This window comes from Chiloscyllium plagiosum, unplaced genomic scaffold, assembly GCF_037043375.1.
Source record: "Chiloscyllium plagiosum isolate Xiang-an unplaced genomic scaffold, Cpla_swu_hap1 HiC_scaffold_6, whole genome shotgun sequence".
NCBI classification, from domain to species: domain Eukaryota; kingdom Metazoa; phylum Chordata; class Chondrichthyes; order Orectolobiformes; family Hemiscylliidae; genus Chiloscyllium; species Chiloscyllium plagiosum.
The window spans coordinates 31,247,518-31,260,970 of NW_028270144.1; the positions used below are offsets into that span (position 1 = coordinate 31,247,518).

The following is a 13,453-nucleotide window of genomic DNA, read 5'->3' on the forward strand; positions in this document are numbered from 1 at the left end:
TGCAAACTCTAAACAGACAGCAACCCAAAGCTGGAAACAAAATCAGGGTCCCTGGCACTGTACACCTGGCGGTAGTGCTAACCACTGAGCCACAGTGCTACCCAAGGAACACAAGGAATCTACATTGAAATAAACTTTGTCTGCATTTAGATTTGACAAAAAAAAGAGGTTTTTTGTAGGAAAAAAAATGAGTCAAACAGAAATGGTGACTCAGAAGCCTTTAATATTAAAGAATGTTTCAGAGAACCTAAGATCTTCTGTATTATAGCAGTAGCACATAAGCTAGTTACTGTCATCTTTACAAAATACATTTTATGAAAAAAATCAGGTGCTTAAGGAAAAGCACTATTCATTGAACTTTCAAGCATTGCTGCATAATAGTAGCAAAAGAAAATTCATTTTTGAAATTTGGAATTTATTTCCCAAACAAAGGTATTTCCTGTTCACTTGTATGATCCAAGTGGCAAATTTTTAATGCTCCAAAAATATATACTTAACTTATTCTTAACTTGCATATACAAATTTATTACTTTAAGTTGTTTCTTTGGTCAGCCTATTCCAAATTACTTTTTACCTTCAGGTTTGGAACATGAACTACATCTCCATATTGGTCCTTGGTTTGGACAGTGATGGTAGCAGGCCAGCCACATCTGATGTAGTCCTTATTTAATATCAGGGAGGTTTTCTGAGGATCTGCATAAGAATCCGGTTGAAGCCACCTGACAACAAGAAAGACATGGTAACAAAATTTAATACAAATTTTAACAAAGGCATAGATTTATGGGCTCAGTAATTTTCTACATTAAATCTCGGTTTTACCTTGCAAGTCGTCCACCACTAGACCCAGGTAAGCATGCAACAAAGTCTTCTAAGAAAGAATGCTCATTGCTTTGCAGATGGAGGGGAAGATTACCTTCCAGTGCCTCCAATATAGTTGGTGAATGAGACAAAGCAAGTCCCTTTCCTAATAAACCGGCATGGTTTTTACACACCTGGCAAGAGGAAAATGCAAGTGAGTAAGGTTATGAAAAATGATGAGTAATTTAATTATAGCAACTGAACACTCACCTGCAGAGCTGATTCTTCAAGAATTTCAAGATCCTCCTCCAATTCATTTCCTGTCCAAACAAAGATGATTTAACAGAACAGCAGCACAAATTTATTTTACTGCACATAGCTTACATTACTAGTACTGTATAAACTGAAAGACTTCAAACGTAATCAATATACACTAAAGATCATCATTCAGCAATAATCTACAATCCAGCAATACACTACATTTTGTGCAAAACCCTCATCATCGTACACTTTTGATTGACAAATGTAAAGATCCATACCCATAGGAAGTGCAAGGTCTTTTTTCATTAGTGACGCTGCACACATACTTCCAAGGTACGCCAATTCCTTTTCTAATTGTAGAATTCCCTGCAAAACAGAAATGTCTTGATGCACATTTGGTTTTAGCAAGTTAAAGTTATAATGGGAAAAACAATAATGGGAGTTATAAGCATGAGCATAATTGTCAGTTTACTTCCCCAAAGTGCTGGTCTGCCTTAAGAACATTTAGAAAACTGAGTTTACGACCTGAAATCAGTATAGTGAATCTTCTCTGAACAGCCTCCTAGGTGTGTATGTCTCTTCTACGTAAAGAGGCTGAAACTGTACAAAGTATTCTGGGTGACATCTTAGCAATGCCTATACAGTTGCAACAAGACTTTCATAGTCTAGCCTCCTTGTAATAAAGACTAATATTTAATTGGTTTTCCAAATTATTTCATGCACCAGCATCCTAATTTTTTGCAATACACGTACATGGACATTCAAATCTTCTGACTTGGCAACGAGTGCCTCATTCCCGATGATGGGCTTTTGCCTGAAACATCAATTTTACTGCTCCTCAGATCCTCCCTCTCCTGCTGTGCTTTTCCAGCACCACACTCTTGATTCTAATCTCCAGCATCTGCAGTCCTCACCTTCGCAACAAGTGCATCACCATTGAACCAAGATTTACAATTTACTACAAACTAGTTTTGTATCCCAGGTATAAATATGTGATTAACAAAACTCAACAAGCTGAAGCAGGATATTTTAAAAGTCATATTCACAGAGATATACAGCATGGAAACAGACCATTTGGTCCAAATCATACATGCTGACCAGATATCCCAAATAAATCTAGACCCCCTTTGCCAGCATTTGGCCCATATCCCTCTAAACCCTTCCTATTCATATACCCATCCAAAGACCTTTTAAAATGTTGTAATTGTACGAGCCTCCACCATTTGCTCTGGCAGCACATTTCATAGACACATCATCGTCTGTGTGAAAACGTTACCCCTTAGATCCTTTTAAATCTTTCCCCTCTCACCTTAAACCTATGCCCTCTAGCATTGGACTGCCTCACCACAGGAAATTCACCTTATCCATGGTCTTTACAATTTTATAAACCTCTATAAAAGGTCACTCATCAGCCTCAGATGCTCCAAAGAAAATAGCCCCAGCCTATTCAGTCTCTCTATACAGCACAAACCCTCCAACCCTTGCAGGATCCTTATAAATATTTTTGATCCCCTTTTAAGTTTCACAACATCCTTCATACAGCAGAGCAGGGAGACCAGAATTGCATGCAGTACTCCAATAGTGGCCTAACCAATGCTCTATACAGCATGATCTCCCAACTCCTATACTCAATGCTCTGACCAATAAAGACATACATTTTGTTAAGAAAAAAAGTAGAGATGGGATTTTGAAAAGGGTCAGACAGTACAATTTTGTTTCATTATTGCCTTTAGTAGCCAAGAATCTAAAGAAATTTATCAACATAATCTGAACCTAGAAGAAACTATTAACATGTCACAGTGGTAAGCTAAGTTTAAACTCCTTTTGGTCACTAAGAAGAGGGAAAATAGATCTGAGGGAAGAGTAATATAAAACTACATAATGATATACTTTTCAATTATTAAAATTCAAAAAACACTACACTATATTTAGGCAAGCAACATTATAACATGTAGTGTCAGCCTGTCACCCTGCAGATAAACACTTAGCCAAGAGACTAAACGGGTACCTAAAAGAGAAAGTGCAGAAAACTGTTGGCTCTTTGATCTTGAATCATTCCAAGCTTAGGAGAGATTTGAAGAAAATTTACCTTTGTGATGAATCACTGAAAATTTCACACAGCAAACAGGCGTACAAGTCATACAAGATTTCAATGCTGTGCTGAGGTCCAAAGGAATGCTGACATAATAACCTTAGATTACCATCGGAACAAATCTGACAAATTGTAATCCTTTTTAAACTACCAACTTGTTGACAGTTTTTCCAATCAAACATTCAAACCTGGCCTACCCCAAAAGCATTCATCACATAAACCAGGGAAAAATGCAGCTAGGTAGGAATGGTGTTACAGGTTAATACAACCCCCAGAGAAAGAGGGGATGGGGGTAAATACAGTGGCAGGCGGGTGAGGTTAGGGTACCAATCAAATGCTTGGGGGAATTGGGGAGTCTTTTGGCAGTGGGGGATGTCAGTTTTGAGACATGAGTTGGAAACACCAGGTCATAGTCCAACAGGTTTATTTGGAAGCACTGCTCCTTCATCAGGCAGTTGTGGAGAATAAGATCGTAAGACACAGAATTCATAGCAAAGGTTTCCAGTATGATGTAACTGAAATTATATACAGGGGAACCTAGATTATCCAAATGTGATAGGCGGGCACTATTTCGCTTAATTGATTAAATGCCTTTCCTCTGTGGCTCAGAGTTTTTAAAGTGTGTTCCCCATTCAGGAGACTGCAGGAGCACATAGCGTGCGAGGCCCTGCCCCAATACTGCCCCCCCCCCCACCCAATCCCCGTCCAACACTGCCCCGCCCCCCATCCAACACTGGCCCTGCCCCCCAATCCCCGTCCAACACTATCCCCCCACCCCACCCCACCCGCCCAACACTACCCCCCCACCCCATCTCACCCATCCAACACTGCTACTGCCCCCACCAGGGCAGCAAGACTGGACACCAACAAGACTATTGCTGCTGCCTTTGTGGGGCAAGTCTCCAAACACCACACACACTTTTACTACAACGTTTTGACAGGTTCCGACTCTGCCCTGTACAGGACAATGTTGGTCAGATTATTTGGGGAGGAGTGGTGAGCAGGAGGAGGAGTGGTGGGGGGTTTTCTCCTCTGTAGAACACCAGGAAAAGTGTGAGGAGAGGGGGAGTGGGAGGTTAGTGATTTGAAGACTGTAAACCAAAGATGTGATCACTGCCAGAAACAGGTCTTTGATGTATTGTTTCTATCGGGACCTCGAGATCTCCTTCGGATAATCCAATTTTCAGATAATTAGTATTCGGATAATCGAGGTTCCACTGTATTGAAAAAGACCTGGATTGTTTGTTAAATCTCTGATCTTTTACAATGAACATGTTGGTTTCAGTTCTTTCATATGTAAATCGCAAAAGTTTTTTAAAAACAGTTACATTTTCAAGTGAATGTTAACAACTGGTGTCATATCTGCCCAGATAATGTATTGAAGGTGTTAGCTCCCTATGTGAGGCTGTCTGTGCCACAACGGTCAAACTGATTCTAATCTAAAAGAACGAATTTACAGAATCTTACATGGATTCATGCAGTTTTTGAGCAAAGTAAGATATAATTCTGCAAGTACAAATTCATCCCACAAACTAATATGTGTGGGTGCGAGTTATGCGTGCCTGTGAGAGGGTGTGCGTACACACAGACGGATGGACACACACTCATGCAGACTCACACATGCATTCCCACACACACCCTCTCACAGACTTAAACCCCTTTACACTCATACACATACACACACCGTCTCACAGACATGAACCCTTTTACACTCATACACATACACCTTCCTACAGACACTCATACTCCCATCCCCCCCACACACAAAGGTTTGTGGGGTGAATTTGTACTTGCAGAATTACATCTTAGTTTGATCAAAAACTGAATGAATCCATGTAAGATTCTGTAAATCCATTCTTTTAGATTAGAATCAGTCTGACCATTATGGCACAGACTGCCTCAAACAGGAAGCCAACACCTTCAATGCGTTATCTGGGCTGACATGACACCAATTGTTAAAGTTCACTTGAGAATGTAACTTTTAAAAATAGTTTTGCGATTTACATATGAAAGAACTGAAACCAACATGGTCATTCTAAAAGATGAGAGACTTAAACAATCCAGGGTCTTTTTCAATATATAATTTCAGTTACATCATACTGGAAACTTTTGCTATAAATTCGGTGTCTTAAAATCTTATTCTCCGCAACCACTTGATGAAGGAGCAGCACTCAAAAAGCTAGTGCTTCCAAATAAACCTGTTGGACTATAACCTGGTGTTGTGAGATTTTTAGTTTTGAGACAGGTTTCAGTTTAATTGTTTAAGTGTTCCTTAATCCCCTGCTAATTCTTATACAGAGGGCATAACCCCAGTGTAAAGTTAAAAATCGCAAGACAGCAGGTTATACCTAGCTACCTGCCGAAGGAGTGCTCTGAAAGTTGGTACTTCCAAATAAACCTGTTGGACTATAACCAAGTATGGTGTGATTTTTAACTTTGTCCACCTTAGCCCAACACCAGCATTTTTACATTATGTCCAGCATAAAGGACCAGTTAGGAGAAGGAGGAGGGTAGTGAATTTGTAGAATTCTTTACCGCAGAGGGTTGTAGAGGCTGGGTCATGAGGTATATTAAAAGGGTGAGATGGACAAATTATTACATCAGTAAGGGAATCAAGGATTATAGGGAAATGGCAGGAAAATGTAGTTGAGGATTATCAAATCAGCCATGATCTCACTGAATATGCAGCAGGCTGGATAGGCCAAATGGCCTACTTTTATTCCTCCATCTTATTGTTTTATTAATAGAGTTGGAATACGCCAAATTCTCCCACATTAAGCAGTTTTATCAGAGGATAGGAAATTGCCCATAAGGAAATTCAAATTTCTCAGCAATTCCCCAGAGTCAGCTGTATTGGTGTATCTGCATGATCCTTATTGACTAGCTGGCCGTTGATGTATATCTAGGTCAATATATGAAGATAAATAGGCCAAAGCAAAACCTGAGGCAATAACTCTAAAGCAAACAATGAATTTAATACCAGAGTGGAACCTACATAGTCATTAACAAATTCAGTGAAACTTACAAATTACTGACACCTTAGGGACTGGCAATAAAAGGCCCTGTGTACTGTAAAAATGTTCCCAATGTTATATAATCAGCTCCAACTATTATCAGTATCTAATTAATTGCATTAATGCCAAGCTCTCACTCTCACATCAGTAGTCAGTCCTGTCAACAATAGCTTGACAGTTTCAGGCGCATTCCATTTCAAACTATCCTCACTTAGAGCACAGAATACCTTCATAGTACAGCTATGTATTTCACAGTTGTCCTTATCATCATCCAGTCAGTCAGAGAACCAAAGAGGAAAATATTGGAGGAACAGGTGGTGCTAATATACTGAAGCTTCCAAAAAAACAGATTCGGTGGATTGAAAGTTGTGTATTTCAATTTCACTGTTCATGGTTTCAAAAGTAGCTCTTTTATGCATTACAATGTAAGCTACTGGGGTCCTTAAATTAAGTGTCTATTCTTTGAATGTCTGTTTTTACAGATATAAAATGTGAAGAAATATTAACAGCAGTCTCCCACTGGTTTATTGGATTATTATATGAAGAACATGAGGAAGATGCAATAAAATGTTAATTTTGGCAATTAAACAAGCAATTCTGATTTAAGAATTTTTCCCCACTTTGATCTAGTAAAGTGTATTGTTTCAACACAGCATTTACAACTTTGCATAGCGAAACTTTAGTTCAAGTTTGATTTCAAAAGCAAAAGTTTTAAGATGTGAACAGCTCTATAACAGAATATAGTCTCTTGTACAATATTGTATTAGATGCACTACAAAAGATTACCTCATCAGGTCCAGGACTGAATTCATAACCCACAGCAACACACTTGAAACCATAAAAACTGGCCTTCTCGTCTTTTACATAGTCTGATGCAGTCTCCAAAGAGAAAATAGCATCATTTCCTAGAAAAATCACATGTACATATAAATCTAAAACAAAAACTTGCAAAATAGAAAGGCTTTCTCCAACATGACTCATATAATCTTCTCTTCCTGCATCCTCACATCCTGCCTTAGGGGACAGCTTTATTGAACACATCTGATTTGTAGTACATTCCACATTCAGTTTCTCAAGGGAACTGTTTTACATCTTTCTAAAGAAATCTAAGGATAGGTAATGCAAAACACTGAACCAAGATAAACATTAAGATACCACAGTCATACATAATGCTTGAAAGGTATTCAACCTCAATTACTGGGTTGGGGGGGGGGGTGGGGGGGTGGGGGGGAAATGGAAAGAATGGGGACGGAGTCACATCGTTGGCTCAGTCAGCATTTATTATCCATCCCCAATTGCCCAGTGGGCAGTTAAGAGTTAATCACATTGTGGTGGCTGTGGAGTCAGATAAGGAAAGCACTTCCCTTCCTCAATAGGACATTAGTGAACCAGTTGGGTATTTCCAACAATCAACAATGGTTTCATGGCCATCATCAGACTCACTAGATTTCCGCTAAAATGAAATTCCACCATCTGCCACGGCAGGATTCAATCCTGGGTCTCCAGAGCATTATCTGAGTCTGGAGAATACTAATCTAGCAATAATACACAGCCTCCCCATAATCCCGGCCATTTTAAGAATTTATTAAATAATGTAATCAACCAAAGTAAGGTTGCATTAAATTGTAATGTAGAAATTTGGGTATATATATGGCAGTATCAAAATCCTACATATTGAGTATTTGATTTTGTTTTTACTTCCCTGTAATTCTTCACTCTAGACTGTGCTTTAGTCTTATAAATATTGCTTTGTGCTGAACAATATTCTGCCTCCAAAATTAAAGTGCTTGTTATTAATCCATCCACATCTCATGATTCAAATGCCACATTCTTTAACGAAACATATTACATATCCTGCAGAGAAGACCTTGAAAATTGACAAAGTCAAAAGCTGCAGAACAAAAAACCTCAAAAGCTATTCAAATCTGACTGAATTTTTGAAATAAAGTGTCTATTGTTGGCCACAGAGATGTCACTCAAGCATTAATACCAAATACTTCTGAATAAAAGGTCACAAATTGTAGTGTCAAGCTTTCAGAACCAGTCAAATTACATAAGAATTTGACAAGGTGTTATTTTAGGCTTGATGAGAGGTTCCTGAGGCTCTATAATGTCATTGCAGATTCACACAACAACTGGCTGTCCCCTGCTATTGTTGTCAAACTGCAAAGTCATTTTGATCTCAAAAAAATACAGCAGCACTCCGAAATCCCAACAAAACATAACACAACTAAAATCTGTTAAAAACAGAAGACTTTTCTTCCCTCATATACCTGGCAAAATAAGGACTGTAGTTGGCCATCCAGTGGAGCCAGAAAATTTTTTCAATTCTATCCATGAATTTAGACCATCATGGCTTGTACTTTTAGGTCCAAATCCTGAACTTTGCAAAGTTTTATTTGGAATCAGCAAACGGAGCACATCTTCTGGTTGTGCAGTACCACACAGTGGGTCAAATTCGATAGTCATCCACCTGACACAATCTGGAAAAGTTACCTAAATAAGAAACAAACATTATTATTTTCAGCTTCCAATTGGCAGCTATTCATTTATTACCTGAGTATCTTTATTTTAATCTAAACCAAATGGATGCACCAACTGCTTTCAGTAGGATTTTAATCAAAATGTATTTGAGCAGTCTCCAACGTTTGATCATTACACATGTTCAACACAAGATTTTGTATTTTATCAAAATTCACAGCTCAGAGAAATATACGATAGTCACACTTAACATAGTCAAAGATATACAGCATGGAAACAGATCCTTCATCCAACTCGCCCATTCTGACCAGATAACCTCAACAAATCTAGTCCCATCTGCCAGCATTTGTCCATATCCCTCTGAACCCTTCCAATTCATATAGGCGTCCAGATGCCTTTTAAATGCTGGAATTGTACCAGCCTCCACCACTTCTTCTGGCAGCTCATTCCATACATGCACCACCCTGTGTGTGAAAACATTGCCTCTTAGTCCTGGGAATGGCCCTGACCAGAAATGTTAGTTTTCCTGTGCCTCCAATGCTGCCTGACCTGCTGTGCCTTTCCAGCTCCACATTTTATTGACTGTGATAACAAGTCCAGGTGTCTGTGGTAGCGGATAGGATGTGGGGAAATTCAGGCCCTAAAATTATTGAACTTGATATTGAGTCTGAAGGGCTGCAGGCTCTCCAAGCCAAATATGAGGTATGTTTCTTCCAGCTTGTGCTGAGCATTGCTGGAACACTGCAACAATCCGAAATAGAGATGGTGGCAACAGAACAGGATGGTGTGTTGAAGTGGCAGGAAACTGAAAGCTCAGGGTCTTCTTTGTGGGCAGAATGTAAATGTTCTGCGAAGTGGTCACCCAGTCTATGCTTTGTTTCCCCAATGTAGAGAAGACCACATGGTGAGCAGCAAAGGCAATAGACGAGATTGCGAGGAGTGCAGATAAAGTCCTGCTTCACTTGGAAGGTATGTTTGGTCCCTTGGATACGGAGGAGGGAGGTGGTAAATGGGTAGGTGTTACACCTTCAGTGGTTGCAGGGGAAGGTGCCTCGGGGCTATGGGGGGGTGGGTGGGGGTGGTATTGGGTGTGAAGGAAGGGTGGACCATATTGCCCTGGAGGGAATGGCACCTGCGGTAGCTGGACAAGGGAGGGGAATGTGTGTCCCGTGGTGGCAACTTGCTGAAGGTGGCCTTGTTCAGAGACTACAACTCTTATCTGGACTCTCCAGCCAAGAGAAACAATCTTGCAGCATCTAATTAACAATATTCATGTAATTCTGTGCTTATAACTCTCAATTCCATTTCACAGAGTCTTTTTGGAAAAAATGGAAGAAACCAATACAAGATCAATTTTTTAAAGCTAAATTCTTTCCCTAAGCAAAGCTGCTCTTAATTTAAAAGGTCTGACGTGATCAGTCGGCTTTTAATTAGAGGACAGCAGCAGTGGTTCGCACTGTTGCCTCACAGCGCCAGTTACCCGGGTTCGATTCCAGCCTTGGGGGACTGTCTGTGTGAAATCTGCATGGGTCTACTCTGGGTGCTCTGGTTTTCACCCACAGGTTAGGCAGATTGGCAGTGATAAATTGTCAATAATATCTTGGTGCGTGCGGGCTAGATGGGTTAGCCATGGTAAATGTGGGGTTATGGGGAAAAGGTGAGAAGGCTGGGATGCTGTTTGGAGGGTTCGTGTGGAGTTGATGGGCCAAATGGCCTCTTTCTGCACTTTAGGAGATCTATGATTAGAAATTCTGCTTTTAAAATACACATCTACAATACTGTAACAATCTCATTTGAGCATACCTTCAGTTGACTGACACAAGCTGGTTTATAAGGATGGTCACTCTCCACCACAGCATAATGGTTAGAAGTAGTACAAGCAGAGAGGCCTTGTTCAGGTTGATTGCCTGTTGCACTGTCTGTTGACTGATTAGGATTAAAGGCAGGTGGGGCATATTTTTGGTTCAATGTTGCAACTGGAGGCAGAAGCTCCTGGACAAGACCAAAAACTTCAACGGCAGCCTTTTTATTAAAAAAAAACAAAAAACACTTGATAAAGCTTAAAGAAATAACTGAGAATGAGTCGAAGAACAACATTAAAAATAATCAGCATTAATCATGTTCAGAAAATAATTTACTTACTTTTGGGACATTAGCAGCCACTGGTGCAATGTAAGCCAAAATAAGTGGAAGCAGCATAGATATCAGACTGGAAGAGCTGAGTAGTTCTGGAATATCTTCCGCTAAATAAAAATACTTATTGCTTAACCATAATTATTTTGTGAACAAAGCACAACAGTTTTTAGATTTTAATACAGAAAGCATTACATAATAAATTAACACCCAGAAAGCTAGCTGTTAACTAAAGAACCTTCTTGCTTCCCTGCAGCCTAGCCCTGTTTCCTGACAGGTGACAGATAGGATGATTTGTGAATATTTCTACTGCAGCATGATAGTTAAGTTTTTTGCTCAGTGGAAAGATGAAGACTGCGTTACCCAAATCAGCATAATCAAAAGCAAGTTGTGATAAAATAACGAAATGGAAAAGAAAACTCAATGACTTCCTATGTCAAGTCTATTTAAATTGTATGCATTCTAGCTTACCCCAAAGGAAACAAGCAGGTAGTCCACACTTTGCCTTTGTCAAATACTGTTCTCAGAACATGCACAAGGTAGCCCTGATTAAATCCCCAGTTCAATGAATAGTAACCTTTATACCAACCACTTTTAATATTAGGAATACAAAGGCTAAATGAGCAGAGATCATCCTCTATTTCGCTAAATCAAAGTCCTCATTATGGACCATTTTACTCAGTTATTTTATTCATCACTTAGTAACAGAAAAATAAATAACACAATAACTGACCATAGGTGACTAAAGTCAGCATGGAACACATGTTAGATCAGAGTAGTGCTGGAAAAGCACAGCAGGTCAGGAAGGGCTTTTGCCCAACACGTCGACTTTCCTGCTCCTTGGATGCTGCCTGACCAGCTGTGCTTTTCCAGCACCACTCTGATCTAGACTCTGATCTCCAGCACCTGCAATCCTCACTTTTGCCTATGGAACACAAGATTCCAAAAGTCAAACATAGTAACACACTTCAGCTAACTTCTAGGTGTTGCCCAAGTGGTGGCAAATGCACGAGCAAAATAATATTGCCGGGGAATAAACACAAATCAGAAACCTAGTCAACTGGACAACTCACAAAGTGTTTGCCATAAAGAAGAGATTTGCTAAGCTCTCTGCCAAAGCACTCTTCATAAATATTCATATTTCTTGCACAGTTAATAGAGTACCTGATTAATGGAATATGTACATGCACAACTATCAAAGTCACTGAACTTATTTTCGTTGAGATCAACAACATCTCACCTTTTTATCTATTCTGACAACTTCAGAGAGCTAAACATTAGGTTGTCTTTTGTAAAGAACACTGCCTGCACTTGTCAAAATCTCCCTCCACAACCCAAATTTATATTGGTGTTCTCAATAACCATAGCATAAACTATCAACTTCAAATTTTTTAACCCTTATTGTAACATGGCTAACATACAACACAAACTTCATGATCAACAAAATATGCCCCTCAAGCCTGCCAACACCAGTTTAACAAAGAACAAACGGCAGCTGCCAAATTCATTGCTTTCAAATCAGCTCACCTACCATGCCCTAAAACATCCATGCGCTAATCAAAAGAACAAACTTTTGGTTAGACTTATTTAAGAAAATACATACATACCATCTACAGCCAGGGCCCTGTGCAACAAATCCTTAGCTGCACGAACAACTGCAGAAACAACAGAAAGGGCCCTGCTGCAGTTTTTATCTTCTTCATTGGCTTTGCTAAGCAGCTGTGATTGTAGATCTCCATCAAACTCACTTCTACAAGTTAAATGGCACAAATTACTGGCATGAAATATTCATTAGATTTGATTCTTCCGACATAATTATCTGATTTATTCAAATAGATGATTTGACTAACCAAAAGCTAACCAGACACTGCATGGACATTTAGCATAGTATAGAAAATGCCTGTAAAGTTTATTTTTTTAAAACTTTGCTATCACAACTGATTTTAAAATTAAATATTTTCCATCAAGCAACTGTGACTGAAAGTTCACAGGGAGGAAATAGAAATGCAAGAAACATTCTTTCAGTCAACACTGCAACAGCAAATTTATGTTCACTCCAAAATGGCTGAATTTATCGAGAAATCTACCTTAGCTTGAAGGTCTCAGGTCACATACCTATTTGGATAGTTGATCACAGTCATGGGATAATATGTTAAAATTGCTGCATCATGTGGGGGTGCATGGGAACAGTATATGATTCCACGCTGAATTGTTACTTAGTGTCTTCAATTGTAAATGGATGGATGTCAATTAATGAGATCTCACCATGGTTGTACTATTTTGCTACCTTTGTGAAAACCAACCAGAAAAAGATCACCAACTAGTAAGACCAAAGTACTCTAGACTGCAAACCCTGGCTAATATTGTCTAGCTATTTTCTGAGGTTCTACCAAGGTGAATCTCATTGTGTTTAATTCTGAGCTGAGCTTTGGACGCTAAAGGACTGAGCGTTTCTACCTCAGATATTGCCCACTTTATCCATACCTCAGCACACAAACTCTCTAACACTAAACCATCTCTTTGCCATCACACTATTCCATTTATTCAAAAGTTTCCAAACTGAACTTTCAAGCACAACTTATAAAAATAAAAATTCATCGAGAACTCTTGTGTCCTTAACTGTACTCTTTGCTGTCTAATCACCTGGCTTTGACCCACCCTTCACCCAATGCAT

General features: G+C 39.3%; 1 protein-coding gene across 14 annotated transcripts in view; it reads right to left on the reverse strand.

Annotated features, from left to right (window-relative positions):
- mycbp2 (MYC binding protein 2) overlaps positions 1 to 13,453 on the reverse strand; it is a 256,550-nt gene that overhangs the window by 96,635 nt on the left and 146,462 nt on the right. For all 14 annotated transcript variants that reach the window (XM_087987962.1, XM_087987958.1, XM_087987960.1 and 11 more), the window contains 9 exons: positions 12,387 to 12,529; positions 10,789 to 10,889; positions 10,450 to 10,668; positions 8,439 to 8,661; positions 6,952 to 7,070; positions 1,338 to 1,425; positions 1,069 to 1,118; positions 820 to 992; positions 575 to 719 (listed from right to left, as the gene is read on the reverse strand). In XM_087987962.1, the coding sequence (XP_087844088.1) occupies positions 575 to 719; positions 820 to 992; positions 1,069 to 1,118; positions 1,338 to 1,425; positions 6,952 to 7,070; positions 8,439 to 8,661; positions 10,450 to 10,668; positions 10,789 to 10,889; positions 12,387 to 12,529 (1,261 nt within the window). The remainder of the gene's footprint in view (positions 1 to 574; positions 720 to 819; positions 993 to 1,068; positions 1,119 to 1,337; positions 1,426 to 6,951; positions 7,071 to 8,438; positions 8,662 to 10,449; positions 10,669 to 10,788; positions 10,890 to 12,386; positions 12,530 to 13,453) is intronic.